The following is a 15,502-nucleotide window of genomic DNA, read 5'->3' as shown; positions in this document are numbered from 1 at the left end:
TACATACTGCAGCTTTAATAGCAGAATATATTGCTCTAAGCCAAAACAGGTGCATGAACCAGTTTCATTTTCATTTCCTAAAAGTTTGCATCTGATTTACCAGCTGATTTTCCTGACTGGCTTCTCATTCAAAGACTTTCCATCACATGACCATAACATTCTACTTCCTTCAGCTCCTTACAAAATGCATCTTAAATGTCAATTGCTGTCATTAAATAAAGAAAGAACGTTGTTAAAAAAAAACATTCCTATTATTCTGGCATTTGGTCAATTAAAATAATTGACCAAATTATTTTAATTGGTCAATTTAATTGCTCCTTGTTTTGCTTTCCTATTACAAAACAAGGAAACTTGGCTTTATACACGATGTATAAATATTTCTGAGATCCAGTTACAACTTCTCCAAATACTCTGCTTTCCAAAAGTTAAATATGTAACACGTTTTCTTTTGTTTATGGACATTTTAAAAACTTATTTCAGGTTATAAAATTTCAGATTTTATCACTTTAAGGATATATTAGTGTTCTCACAGAACAAGCCGATGGAGCTTGTTCTGCGAGAACAATATAAATATGTTCAATAATATAAATGCATGTTTGTTCAGTTTAGCAGTACAATTGCACTACCAAATGTAACTAGAATAATGAAGTAGCCTAATTATGGGGAACTTTTAAATAAATCTTTATGTTTGTGGGGCTCTGATGAGCTGCAGACCTGTACTGGCATATCCCCAAAATCTACTGCCAAAAAAGATAAAAATTTGTTTTAAAATATCAATCGTTATTGCAATAAACACAACAAAATCCTGTAATAAAATTCAATATATTCCCAATTCCTGCCTATAGATCACTGAAGTTGTTGGGTCTATTAGGAGGAAAACTCAACTAACTTTATCCATCCATCCATCCATCCATCCATCCATCCATCCTCTTACATTCTTATCCCTTAATGGAGTCGGGAGGGGCTGGTGCCTCTCCAGCTTTGCCAAAATACCAAATAGAAGTAAAAAACAAACAAACAAAAATCTTTATTGGAGTTTTAAGAGCAAAATGAAATACCTCTAATCCCAGGTTCCTCTTTCAGATCTCCAATAAAATTAATCAGCAAATTAAATGTAGATCCTCTCCGTCCTTTTCCTGGTTATGAAAATATATATTACATATTCAATCCAGTAATGATTATCACTAATCACAAGATAAACCAATCAATAATTACTCTAGAGTGTCTAAAATCAGAACAAATCATCAGGATAATAATTAACAGTATTTGTTTCTACTGTTATTGAAGCTTCTATGCACCACAAGCTGTTCAAAGATGAGACACAATTTCAATTAACGACAGAGAATCAGTTTTGACAGAAGATGCATTTTGTCATTGTATTTTTATTCAAGAAGCTAAAGCAGCATCCAGAGGATTCAGAGAATGAGAGTGATCTTACATGTACATACGTGTTTTTATATTCATTTTCATCACATATGCACTTCCTCCCACAAAGTTTTGTTCCATCAGTAACATATATAGAGAGAATGAGCTTCTGTGGAAGTCTAGCTTAACATCCCCTTCTTTTATACAAAAGACAAAGTTTATGCATGGTTAAAGACATTATCTTCTGTTCCTCAATAAGAGAGTAAACAGCTCTCAAAACATGAAGTTTTCACTTCTGACCTTTAAACTTGACCTCTAACATTTAATGTTTAACCACAATACAGTCATCTTCAGATTTTCCGACTTCTATGACTAATATTCAGACTGTTGATGTGGGATTCAGCGTGTTGCCCAACATGTTATTCCTGAAAATCAGGGTTTAACAAGCTGGAGCCAAATCATCAGACACATCATCACCACACAACACATCCCCACTTCTCCTTCACTGCTAAAGCAGCAAATAAAAGAGATGCACAGATCCACTTGACTCACCTTTGATACCGATATCTGAAGTTTGGTATCAGTCAATACCGATCCGATACAGAAAAACAGAGCTGAATTGATTAAAAACTTTGTTTTTTTAAAAAAACAAAACACACAAACATGAATGTCCTGAATTACTAATTTGCTTGATAACTCTGCACCAGTTTAGCACCAACAGCTCCACAAGTTTGGTCAAACATGTAAAAACAACATAACTTTAACTTGTTATGGTGCAATTAGGAGGGTAACAGACAATTTATAGAAAACTGTTTATTTATACATAATAAAGAAACTAATACTGACTAAATCAATACGTAGACTAACTTGGTCAAACATGCAAAGATAAACAGCCAGAAACGGTTCAGAAAGTCTTTCAAACAGCTCAGGCAGACAGCAGAAGCTGCTGTTATGCAGGGAAACGCGTCGGCAGTCTTGGTTTTTCAAGATAAAGTAAAATTCAACATTTCATGATACTTAAATTAATTTCAAACTCTGATTATGGCTGATACAAATGCACAAATATTGATAATGCATACCTCATGTGCAGCAGATTATGAAGTTTTTTATAATAATAAAAACTTTTCATCTGGATACTGACAAAGAGATTGATGTTGACTAGAAAGTCCATAAAGTTCAGATGGGTTGGTTTTGACATCCCTTCAGTCCAGATGTGGAAAAACTTAATTTGTGAAGTTATTGTATTAGAAAGACTGAGAAATTATCTGAATCGAAAATGCTGTTTAAAAAAGGGAGCAAGTTCTGGATTATCTCAAAATTAAAAGGCTCAGGATGATGAATATCTTTAAAATGCATCTTTCACATTAAAAGCATGTTGAAGCCTTTGTATTGTAACAGCTCTGAAATTCACATTTTCAGTGCAAGCATGACCCAGATTATATCTACATGGGTTACTTTGTTCCAGTAATTACAATAATTTATGGACATGCCTCCTGTTTTGTCTCCCATCTGTGCTGTATAAGTTTTGTCCTGTTGTTGTTGTTATTGTCCCTTTTCCCTAAATATTCAAAATATCTAATAAACATAATGTAAAAAAAATAATTCTGTAAATGTGGAGGTTTTATTTTGTCTTGGCGGTGCTTCACCATCATTTACCACCATCACCAATAACCAGTACAGACATTAATATTATATTGGACCATCTCTAACCATTTCCCCTCTCACTCCAGCGGCAGCAGCTCTCCTAACATCTCCAATATGTTGGAGATGTTAGCAGCTCCGCCTGCAGCAGCTCCGCCTGCAGCAGCTCCGCCTGCAGCAGCTCCGCCTGCAGCAGCTCCGCCTGCAGCAGCTCCGCCTGCAGCAGGGTCCATAGCAGCACGTATAAATGAGTTCTCTCTCTCTGCCTGTTTTCTTCCATCTATAAAAAATGTCCTCGGACTTTCTCTGTGCAGTCGATCCATTTCTTCTTGCTTGGCTTTCTGTGCCTCTCTGAACATCTCATTGCTGTAGTAACTTCCTCCATTTTGCTCAACCATTTTGTTGATCTTTTTTAGAAGTTCGCTGACTTGAGTTCTATCTGCAGCTTCGTTGTCAAAAACATGATATTTATCTTCAAATTTCTCCAAGATGGAGCACCGGCTGATGAAGCGTTTTAGAGGTTGGTGTTGCTCTAGCAGGTTTTCCATTGTCATGTTTTCCTCTTTCAGCACATCTCCATAGGTAAACAGGACCATGGTGTATCTGGCTGCTTCCTCTCCAAACAATCTCTGAATTATTTCCACAGTTTTACTTTCCTCTGGTGTGAATCTGGTCAGTTGGAGAACAATCAGGAAGACATGAGGACCAGGAGCCGCCATGCTGATGCATCTAGCGATCTGTTTAGGACAGACCAGATGCTCCAGCTTTGACCCAAACAGATCTGGAGTGTCAACAACATCCAGATTGAAGCCACAGCGGTAACTGCTTTCCCTCTGACACACTTGTGTCACAGAGGAAAGAGAGACTCTAGACTGAAATAATCTTCGTCCTAATATGGTGTTTCCTGCTGCACTTTTTCCAACTCCAGATCTTCCAAGAAGAACGATCCTGAAGTCTGAATCCATTTTAGCTATTGGAGAATAAGAAAACAATGATAAACTGAAATCAATTTATTTTTCCAGATAGAAGTGGAAACTAAAAATGGGTTTGATGAAGTAAATTACAGAATGGTGTGTTTCACAGATTTATTGATTTGGTGAAAAAATTAGGTACATTACAGAATTACATAACTTGACAAAAAACATAGTTTATAAACTTTGCTGATTGCCACTATTTTTAATTAAAGTGGTAATAAAATAATTGCATAAAGGGGAATAATACCATCAATATAAGTGGCTATGAAGAGTTTGTTTTAGGCCATCACATTCTTTATTTCCAGGGTTGAGAGTCGTTAGCGTTAACATCCGTTTATCGTTATCTAGATCTGATCAGAATATCGTAATATTGATTTTGTGCCATATCAAACAGCCTTACCTTGAGGAGCATCTCTTTTTGCACCTTCAGGATAAAAGCCCAGATTTTCTCTGAACGGTCGTTTCATTTCTTCTTGCTTGGCTCTCAGAGACTCTTCAAACATTTCTTTGGTGTAGAAACTTCCCCCATTTCGCTGAACCATTCTGTTGATCTTCTCCAGCAGTTCGCTGACTTGAGCAAGATCCTCATCTTCTTTGTCAAAAACATGATATTTATCTTCAAATTTCTTCAAGACAGAGCACTGACTGATGATGCGTTTTAGAGGTTTGTGTATTTCTAACATGTCTTCTATGTTAATGTTTGCCTCTCTCAGTTCGTCTCCGTGGGTAAACAGGACCATGGTGTATCTGGCTGCTTGTTTGCCAAATGTTTTCTTAATTATTTCCACTGTTTTTTCGTCTTCTGGTGTGAAGCTGGTTGATTGGAGAACAATCAGGAACACATGAGGACCGGGAGCCGCCAGGCTGATGCATTTAGCGATCTCCATCACAATATCTTTATTACTTTTTACAGTCCTAAACAGACCTGGAGTATCAATAACAGTCAGATTTAGACCAGCATGAACATTGGTTTTCTTCTCACAGAACAATGTCGCTGAGGAAAGCCAAGGATGAACTTTGTTCCCTAAAATGGTTTTTGCTGCCGCACTTTTTCCAACTCCAGTTCTTCCAAGAAGAACGATCCTGAGATTTGAATCCTTTTCAGCTGTTGGAGAATTATAAAACAACAATTTGAGCATTTTTATTCAGACAGATGTCAGTTACAAAAGGATATTTGATTTATTAATCTAAAAGAAAATTTGATAGATTGAAGTTGTAAAACACAACAAATAAGTACTAAGAACAAGTTCTACATTTCAGCTAATACACGTTAATATTTAACATACAACAAATACCTAAAACCAACCAGATTATTATCTTGTTTACCTCCATTTTCTTTAAGAAAACCTTTTTCTAACTCTGTACTTTGCTAAGTCCCTCCCTGGTCATTCAGCCTCATCCCTACTGGGATCAGGAGGGGTTTTTGGTTTAATAATTTCAAAATCTTTATTTTTATATTTTGAGATTATTATGTTGTTGACTGGAATAGATTATTGGTCCCAGTGAAGTGATGTGCACCAAACCAAATCATAAAGTTTGCTGTCAGTTCAGACCCAAGGACTTTCCTGGTGTGAACACACCACAGATAAAGGATAAAAACCCAGTTGATTGTCTTCATTTAATAATAACCAAGATATTGGTTAATTCTAGTCTGGATTAAAACTTTTCAGTGCTTGTCTATAATTTCCCACTGTCACATGATTTTATGTTTATCTTTTAATCATGAAAAGTAATTTAAATTTTCTTGTTGCTGAAATGGCCTGTAAAAATAAACTTGACTTTTAAGACAGTTATTTCAATAAATGCTTATTTAAGCATAGTATTTATTTTTTCTTAGGCTTTTTATCACCTGTGATCTTACATTTAGCACTTACATGACAAAGAACAATAAAAAATAAATGAGTAAATGCTAAACTCAAATCAGGATTTATTTTATTTAAGCAACAATTCAATTCAAAGTACCTTTTTCTGGTGTAACTGCCATGTTCTTGAACTCTTGTTCAGTTTCATGTGAGGAAAAAAGAAAAAAAAACTATTTACTTACCAAAAACAGTGGATGTTGGTGATAAATCCATTGAAGATCCAGAAAACTCCAGCTCACAACTTTTCAACATGTTTAAAAATTTGCAGGAGTTCGTTATGATGCAATGGAAAACCTGAGCTTCAACAGGCTGAACCGGTTCACTGCATGTGCCGTCATGTGGCTGACTGTTTTTTAATATTTGATTAATCTGAGATCCCTTTTCGATGACCACACAGTGAGTTCAAATAATGAATTTAACTACATTTTATTTCAACCCAGGCTTTACTCTTCTTTAAACAGCCCATCAAAACTTTTTGTGGCTCCTGATTGGTTCTTATAACTTTTAATCTGGTTACTGTTGCTGTGGTTTTATTGATGTCTGAACCTGAAAGCTGTAATTTCCTTTTGCTTTGAGCTACTCAGAGTTGCCTTGTTGGTGCTGCTGTTCCTGAACCTGAAAACTCAGAGTATCTCACAGATGTTCATGCAGAGTAACTCCCATCTATGACTGCGCATGACACGGAGCCCTGGTGTCAAACAAGGCAGGAAAACATAAACGCCCTTCAGACAAAGCATTAAAATGTGGAAACACTCATTAAACTGTTCATTAATGCAACAATCTCTAAACATTCACCACTGGCGTTAATAGGTTGTTTTTAGTCTAATGTCACTAACGTTCATACTAGTCGGGAGACAAAAATAATGTAACATACTTTATTATTTCACGGTCTGCAACACAACACTGTTAGTAAATAAATTAACTTAAAATATTTTCTAACGAAAAGACAAGCTGTCGCTGAGGTTCAATCCAAGAAAATAAAAACAACTTGGTGAAAACGGAGGAGACTTGATGCCAAAAGTGAAAGTGAAACTTGCTTCTTCTGTCTGTAATGGCAGATCGCCAGGAGATTATAGGTGAATACCGCCACCTGCTGTACATGACTGCGTAACAGCATTTACCTACCCATTAAAATCAGTTTTTTAATTTTGTCATGAAGATAAATATTGCTTCCTTTATTATATAAATTTCCTCTTTATTTACTTTAGTTTCAAATATTAATATCTATTTTATTCATTGACTTGTTTTAGATGTGGTTTTACATTATTTTTCTGGTGGGTGCTGCCCATATGTTGTTTGGAAAAGTTACTGCCAATTTATTCTAATTAGTTATCAGATGTTTTCCTTTCTCACACCTCATCTTCAGCAATCGCTGCAATCTCCGTGTTCCAACGAGAAGCAAAAGATTTACTTTTATATGTAGAACATATTTTTCTTTTATAGTTTTTCTGAATGTGATTATTTAAAGGTTATTATTTAAATATTATTTCTGCTTCTTTCCTTTTGGCACATCTGTTCTGCTTTTGGTCTTACAATGGGTTTTCACTTCATCTTATTTTGACAACTTTCCACTTCATCCTACATTGCTTGTATACAAGATACTTTCACTCTTCTGTTTGTAACATATCCTGATCCTTGAACCAAAAGAATCGATCCACCCATTTCCAGTTGGCGACCATGGCCACAGAAACAGAATCACTTCAGTCCATGCTGAAGGTTAACTCTGGAACCAACTAACAAAACCACATCAACTGCAAAAAGCAAGGATGAAACCTTCAGATTTTGTGCATTAACACAACAAATAATGGTGACAAACAGCAGACATAGTACAGAGCAATGACATCGATTTTCTATGCTGTTTTAGAAATTTACTCTGCAGTATGAGAAATCAGTCAAGTTCATTTGTACAGCACATTTCAGCAACAACACAGTTCAAAATGCTTTTACATCATGAAAACATCATAAACACATTACATAGTCCACTATTGTGAAAACCAGTGACAGGTATTACAATCGGTCATCAATACACATCAAATATGCAGGTCAATGTTCCGGTGGTTCAAAACCAACTCTAAACAGGTGGGATTTTAGTCTTGAAGGAACTTCGGCTGTTTTGCAGCTTTCTGGAAGCTTGTTCCAGATCTGTGGTGCATAGAAGCTGAAGGCTACTTCTCCATGTTTGGTTCTGGTTCTGGGGATGCAGAGCAGACCAGAACCTGAGGGTCTGGAAGGTTGCTATGACAACAGCAGATCTTTAATGTATTGTTGCTAAACCATTCAGGATTTTAAAGTCTATTCTCTGAGCTGCAGGGAGCCAGAGGAAGGACAGTAGAAATGGGTGATGTGCTCTAACTTCCGGATTTTAGTCAGAACTCCAGCAGCAGCGTCTGGATCTGATTGAGTTTTTAGTCAGACCTGTGAAGACGCTGTTACTGTAATCAATGTGACTAAAGATAAACACATGGATGAGTTTCTCTAGATCTCAGCGACATTAATCCTCTAATCCTGGATATGTTCTTCAGGTGATAGAAGGCCGACTTTGAAACTGTCTTTATGTGGCTCTGAATGTTCAGGTCAGAGTCCATCACTACTCCCAGATTTCAGGCCTGATCGCTGGTTTCCAGCTGTAACAACTGAAGCTGTGTGTTAACCAGATCAGTCCTCTTTGGGTCCAAACATAATAACTTCAGTTATTATTCACTTCCTCTGCTGCAGTAGCAATGGAGGAAGTGAATTTTATCCATGGGAGCCTTTCAGTCTGTGTTGGCCACATTTCCAATATTTAATTAACAGCAACAACCATCTGTTTGGCTTGGCACTTTTCTCTTTGCAGTGGAGGATGGTTGTTTACAATGCAGTAAATTTCTGGAAAGCTTCATAATGTAGAACTTACACATTATATACACCCTGGCCAAATGTTAGCAAATGGGTAAAGTTCAAAACTTCAACAGAGTCCAAGCAAACAATTATTTATTAAAAAGGCCCAGAATCCAGACTCTGTATGGAGCAAATAGCTTTTGAACATGTAGTTTAATTTTTTTTTTTTTTTTTTTTTTTACAAATTTCTGCAGCTGAACTGATTTGGTGGAAATTGGTCTAGAAGAGTTGCTTGCCAAGCAACCCATCTAACTAATAGATACATGTAGTGAACTATTATATGTGTGCTGTGTTTCTCAAAGCTTTAGTTTATTACGTTCCATCATGGTTTTCAATTTGAAAGCATCCTGCATAGTTCTGACAGTGACTGCATTGGCAGACAGATTGGCAGACAGATTCAAAGGGAGGAGCCAAGAACCCAGACCATACAACAGAACTGATGCAAACATTATTTGCTGCCAAGAAATCAACAACTATGTATCATCACAAATCAACAGCCTGCAGGGACACACTGGAAATGACCAGTTATCGTCGAGCTGGTAAGAAGAGTTTATGATTTATAGTTTATTATAGGCGGTAAACCTTATCAGAAAAAATTAAAATAATGAACCTCCAGTAGGTTCATTATTTCAGTTGTTTTTATACTAAAATATAAAACATTATACCTTTTATACTTTTCAGTGTAAAATACCTTCTAGTCCTAACTTTTTAATCTTTAATAATTTTCAGATGACTTCCCTTTAAACTTTCTTTTGTTGCACAAGTGAAAGAATAAAAAGTCTTCCTTGGAGTTGTTTTCTGTTTGCAGAGGCTACAACTATTTTCGATGTTACCAAAGTCTTTATATTGCAGCTCTAACGAAACATCAACACTGATTTGGAAAGCATTATAAATTTTAAATGAATAGAATTTAAGGATTCTCAGATCCTTAAAGATTTAACATCTCTATCTAAAATGTGCAAACTTTTAATTATTAATATAATTTATGCTTTGATTTAAAAAAAAAATCAAACCAATCCAGGACAAAACACAGCTTGCACAGTTAAACTTAAAACTAACAGGATCATGTGTCTGTCAGCCGAAACAAAACCAAATGAAGTGAAGGGTAAAGGTTTCCTGTCTTGTGCTCCACATGTCCCTCTTCTGCTACAGCTCCATTTCCATTTCTGCTTCTTGTTCTGCTTTTCTCTGCAGGTTGGTGGCTCTGCCTCAATCCCCTCCTGTACTCTCACTGGTGGTTCAGCCACTTCCTGCCTGTGTAAACTTCCTTGTTTTTCCTTATATTTCATTTTTTGCTTGGCATCTCAGTTTGGCAGAATAAAAGGCAGTGTTAGATTTTTAGTATTTTAATTCATGTAAAGAGAGCTCTGATTTCTTTGTGTAGCAATGACAATACCCAAACACTAAGAACCCTTCCACAATTCCTAGATTGCAGGAAGCTGCAATCAGTCTTTACCTTATTTGGAGTCGTTTTCTCTTTGCTGCTTGAACTCACTTTGAAAAGGTCCTTAAGTCTTTGCAAGTCAGAAACCAGTTAAGACCAGTTTGGTCACAAATACTGATCCATGTGAGACTGTGCTACCTGCCTAGGCGGAGCCTAGATAGATTGAGTTAAAAGAAAGTTTAAGTCTCTGTGCGGGGCTTCCCTGAGACAAGGAGGACAGCACATGATTTGTGAGTAATTGTTAGCAGAAGGCCCAGATTGAAGATTGTTCTTTATTTTTTCTCTCCCTTAAGTTCATATTAACATGCTAAAGCTAAGCATTGATGGAAATGTTATCCTTTAGAGCAGGAATCCTCAAATCCAGTCTGTGAGTCCTGCAACTTTTAGATGTGTCCCTGGTTAAACACAACTCAGTCACATTGCTGAATTACCTCCTCAATGCAGTGAAGTTCTCCAAAGTGCTGCTAACTGCCTCATTATTTGACTCAGGTGTTGTGAGGCAAAGCCACATATAGCATCTGCAGGACACCGGGTATAGTCAAAGGGACCGATTGAACATGATAAAAATACATAGCCACTAATTTACCAGAGCTCTAACCAATGAATGTATTTTAGATTTGTTTCTGTTCCAGAACACCTGATTCAAATGGTTGCATGACCTCCTCTGCATCCCATCAAGTGCTGCAGAAGCCTGTTAATCCCCTCCTATACTCTTGTCAACATGGTTCTGGTTCTGCTCTGCATCCAGAACCAGAACCAGAACCAAACATGGAGAAGCAGCATTCAGCTTCTATGCACCACAAATCTGGAACAAACTTCCAGAAAACTCCAAAACAGCCAAAACACTGAGTTTCTTTAAATATAGACTAAAAATCCACCTTTGCTTTTGAAACATTATAAATTAAACATCAACAATCTGATGTGTATTATAGCACTTAACAAAATGTAGTAACTCACTGAGTGTTCTATGACTTTGTACTTTTGTGTTATTTTGATGCAAAGCACTTTGAAATGCCTTGTTGCTGAAATGTGCTGCTATACAAATAAACCTGACTGACTGAACTAAATTGATTAAATTAACTTTCTCTGCCCAGACACATCATCTTATTAGAACAGTTCTTATGAATCAGTGAGTTGTGGGTTTGATGAGCAAAGAAGCCAAACTAAAAAGGTGTCAGCAGCTGCTAGGATGAAGCGTTTGGGAAATGATTCCTCTCAGACAGCCGTAAACTTCAGGCATCCAGAACTACGGTTCTTATCTAAAGGAAGATGGAGTGGAAACCATCAGTGTGATCAGACACAGTGTCCCTTCTTGAGGAAGCTAAAACTCTCTCAACATTATTTTTTGCAGGAGCTCAGATAAGCTTGGTGCAAGCTTACTTATATTACTGAAAGTATAGCAACTCATCTGTATGAAAATACTGAGGTTGACCAACTGTATAACTTGTTCTAAGTCCATAAAACTATTAATCTAATACAAAAATATTTCTGTAGACATTATTAGCTGAAAATTGAAACATCTAAATTCTCCTCTCAATCTCTACATCTAAAAAGAAACATATAATTCTGGCATCATTAGACATATTTTAAGTTACTTTGAAGTTATCTGAATTAAATTTCTCCCTCTTCATTGTTGTCTTCTAATTCTCCAACAGCTAAAAAGGATACTGAGCTCAGGATTGTTCTTGTTGGGAAAACCGGAGTCGGAAAAAGTGCAGCAGGAAACACCATGTTAGGAGGAAGATTTTTTAATTCTTGTCTCTCTTTTTCCTCTGTGACTTCGGTCTGTGAGAAGAAAATCAATGATTTTGATGGTTTAAATCTGGCTGTTATTGATACTCCAGGGCTGTTTGACACAGATAAAAGTAATAAAGAGATTATGGAAGAAATCGCTAAAGGCATCTGCCTGGCGGCTCCTGGTCCTCATGTGTTCCTGATTGTGCTCCAACCGACCAGATTCACCACAGAAGAAGAAAGAAGCTTGAGAATTATCCAGAAAATTTTTGGCAATGAAGCAGCCAATTACACTATGATCCTGTTTACCCACGGAGACGAACTAAAACGGGAAAATATTACAATAGGAAACATGTTACTAAGACACAGACCTCTAAAGCACTTCATCAGTCAGTGCTCCATCTTCCAGACCTTTGAAGATAAATATCATGTCTTTGACAACACAGTTGAGGATCCTGCTCAAGTCAGGGGTCTGGTGCAGAAGATCAACAGGATGGTTAAGGAAAATGGAGGACGTTTCTACACCAACGAAATGTTTGAAGAGGCACAGAGAGCCAAGCAAGAAGAAGCAGAACGACTAATCAGAGAAAATCCAGAAATTGATCCTGAAGATGCAAAAAGGCAGGCAGAGAGAGACAACTCGTTTATGCGTGTTGCTCTGGGGGCTGCGGCTGCTGGAGCTGCTACTGGAGCTGGTGTTGGAGCTGCTATTGGAGTTTTAGGAGGACCGATAGGAGTTGCTGTTGGAGCCGGTATTGGAGTTAATCTGGGAGCAATTGTTGGAGCTGCAGCAGCAGTGCAAAAGATGGGATGTTCTACACAGTGATAATATGTGTGATGTTCTGGCTGCAGCTTAGTAAACTATGATGTTACATGAATAACAAAATATTTACCAGTATAAGCAGATATTTATCTAATTAGTTAAAGGCATAACTGAGGATGGAATAACTGTCAATCAGTTGAACAGCTGTCAATGATTAATATTTACAATCATAACCTGATTGATTACATAATGTAATGTAAGCTAAGTTTATGGTTATTTGTCTATGTTAATTAACATTTTTGATTTTGGACATAAATCAGCATAAACAATTGTGTAATTAATACATTGTTTAAATGGAGCATAACCATTATGACAGCAAAGCCATTATTAAAAAATCTGATTTCAGAATAAAGACACTTTTACTCACAAATCAGTTTGTTTCCCATCACATTCAGATGAAACTGGACAACATAAATTGATAACTGAAGTGAAATAAGGGAAGTTTCAGGTCCAGCAGCAGAACATTGAGAATGTCAGGAAACTGGAAACGTGATTTTAATCAGCAGGTGTTTCACATGAAACTGTCCCTGCTACATTAAGAGCTGAAGGATCAGGTTCAAAAGGCTGCAAACAGCTCCACCCTGTGGAGCCTTAGAGATGTATGATATGATATGTATGTATGATAAAGCAATGTACATGTGTACAGGCCCGGTACACAAAAAAACATATGTTTGTTGTCACACGCTACTGGATTTTGCACACCAAAATCGGTGGTGCAAAATCAGAAATATGGACACAAAAGCTTTCAGTGGCTGAGCAAAGTGAGAGTTCATCTATTAAATTGACTCAATGAATACATAAAAGAACATTTGATATTTTAATTAATTTTCTTGTGATTTTTCTGATTTTTCTATAATTTTTGTTCAGGAAGAGTGAGCCATTGCTGATACAGGTTAATTTTCTAAACTACAGAAAAGTAATTATTAGGGATGCACAAATACGAAAATTTGGGCCAATGTTGATATCCAAAGTTATTACTGCTGGTATGGCAGTATTTACTAATATTTTATCTATCAATTTTTTTTTATTTGATTACTTGTTTAATCATAAGAATAACTGACAGATTATTTCATTACTAAAATAATTGTTTACAACAGCCCTAAATACATACACAGAAAGGTTTAAGTTTGTTAAAATGCTCAGAGAAAAGGTCGTTCTACAGACCGTCGGCGTCTCTTGAGGAAACATGACCGTCTGCAGAACATTCCTCCATAATCTGAAGATTATCAGCGTCTGCATCAGAGCACTGAATATCAGCAGACACTTTGGTCTTAATTAAGGTCTGATTAAAGAAACTTCAGAAACTGTCTGCTGAGAAGAATAAAGGAAAAAGATCAGTTCTGCTACCTCTCTATCCAGGTCTCCATCATGACTACATGTTTTCTTGCAGAAAGCAGAAGAAGCTGAAGTCCCGTCGCATCGGACTTGACCAGTAGATTATTCCAGCAGCAGGACCCTGGAAGCTGCAACAGATGTTTTTGCACCTTTTTTCTGTGAAATGAAGTGAGAAAAACATTTGTTTGAGCAGTCAGTTCACTGGGTGCTGGGAAACTGAATGTTAGAGTGAGAGAAATCAGGTGTTGCCAGCCTGCTACAGCTCTAAAACTCCACAAGGTGGCGCTGTTTGCAGATTTTTGAGACATCCTTCAGCTCTCAGCGCAACAGAAACAGTTCAACTGGTTTCAGGTAAAAAAAAAAAAATGCTGATTAACATCATGTTTTCAGTTTTCTTACCATTTCCATCTGCTCTGCTGCTGGACTCCATATTTAATTTCAATTATCAATCCGTGGTGTCAGGTTTCATGTGAATGTGACGGCAGATGATTTGTATGTGTTTTTATTCTGTGAAAATAGAAATCAGTTTCTGTAGTAATGGCTTCGCTGCGATTACGCTTACACTGCTTTTATACAACGTAGACTTAGATTTTAATAATTGCACAGTTGTTTGTACAGTCTGTTAAATGTTATGTAAAACATATTAATTAGCAGACAATCATGAACTCAGTTTACATAACATTACTAATAGAAATACATTTCCAATGTTATACTTTGAGTATTTAGAGACAAACTAAGAAAAAATAAAATTACAAAAATAAAATTATACAATTACAAGAATTGGTGCCATTATTACCAGAAAAAAGTCGTAATATTATGGATGCTTTGTAGTACTACGACTTTATTCTCATAATGTCATTAGTATATTCTCGTAATTTGTTTATTTATTGTTATTTTCTTAGAATGTGTGGACTCGTGTTTGAACAAATGTCTTCTCTCTTTCTCATAAATCGCTTTCTGTTTGACAACTGCCAAATAAAGGTCACTAGAGCCGACAAAACATTTTAAAAAAACAAAAGACACATTGTAATTTCCCTCTAACCAAAAATTACGGGGTAAATAACCGTAAAACCAACAAACATTTTCTTCGAAGATGGTAACTGAAAGTACTTTTAGTAAAGTCAGTTTCACCAACGGTAGTTAGCCTCTAGGCTAGCGGCAGTTAAGAGTCACTTCTAATAAAATACACACAGAAATTTCTCAAAATACAATGTGTCCCAATAAAATACTGTTCTCCACTCACAAACACTTACAATAATGGTACCTTATCGGTTAAATGTAGACTTCACCCACCCGTTAAAACAGAAATCAGCTTTTTAAAAAATAAATATAATGGCTTCGCAGCGACGCTGACTCTGAGCTTCTTCTAGGCTTGAAGTTAGCCTCTCTCGTATTTGCCGCTACTGCCATCTTCTGGCGGAAACTGGTATTGCACCATAAATGTACT

General features: G+C 36.5%; 2 protein-coding genes across 5 annotated transcripts; one reads left to right on the top strand and one right to left on the bottom strand.

Moving 5' to 3' along the window:
* Positions 1-2,967: 2,967 nt before the first annotated feature.
* Positions 2,968-15,203, bottom strand: LOC106943117 (GTPase IMAP family member 8-like). Of its 4 annotated transcripts, XM_015026456.1 has the most exons (3): positions 6,025-6,855; positions 4,381-5,085; positions 2,968-3,976 (listed from the first exon to the last, which is right to left on the bottom strand). In XM_015026456.1, exons 1-3 carry the CDS (start codon positions 6,092-6,094, stop codon positions 3,087-3,089), a joined length of 1,665 nt encoding a protein of 554 aa, XP_014881942.1. In that variant the 5' UTR covers positions 6,095-6,855; the 3' UTR covers positions 2,968-3,086. The 4 variants fall into 4 exon arrangements, 1 of the variants encoding a protein (XP_014881942.1); XR_001423826.1 differs by lacking the exons at positions 4,381-5,085; positions 6,025-6,855 and adding an exon at positions 14,068-15,203 and having other exon boundaries at positions 3,146-3,223; XR_001423824.1 differs by lacking the exons at positions 2,968-3,976; positions 6,025-6,855 and adding an exon at positions 14,068-15,203 and having other exon boundaries at positions 5,020-5,085.
* On the top strand, positions 9,054-13,414 carry LOC106943118 (GTPase IMAP family member 4-like). The gene is made up of 2 exons (XM_015026457.1): positions 9,054-9,258; positions 11,819-13,414. Exons 1-2 carry the CDS (start codon positions 9,159-9,161, stop codon positions 12,721-12,723), a joined length of 1,005 nt encoding a protein of 334 aa, XP_014881943.1. The 5' UTR covers positions 9,054-9,158; the 3' UTR covers positions 12,724-13,414.
* Positions 15,204-15,502: the final 299 nt, after the last annotated feature.

Source organism: Poecilia latipinna, unplaced genomic scaffold (genome assembly GCF_001443285.1).
Source record: "Poecilia latipinna isolate Pla-1442-1.1 unplaced genomic scaffold, P_latipinna-1.0 Scaffold4888, whole genome shotgun sequence".
Lineage (NCBI taxonomy): Eukaryota > Metazoa > Chordata > Actinopteri > Cyprinodontiformes > Poeciliidae > Poecilia > Poecilia latipinna.
The sequence above is the reverse complement of the archived record's forward strand: the minus strand, read 5'-3'. Positions and strand labels throughout refer to the sequence as shown.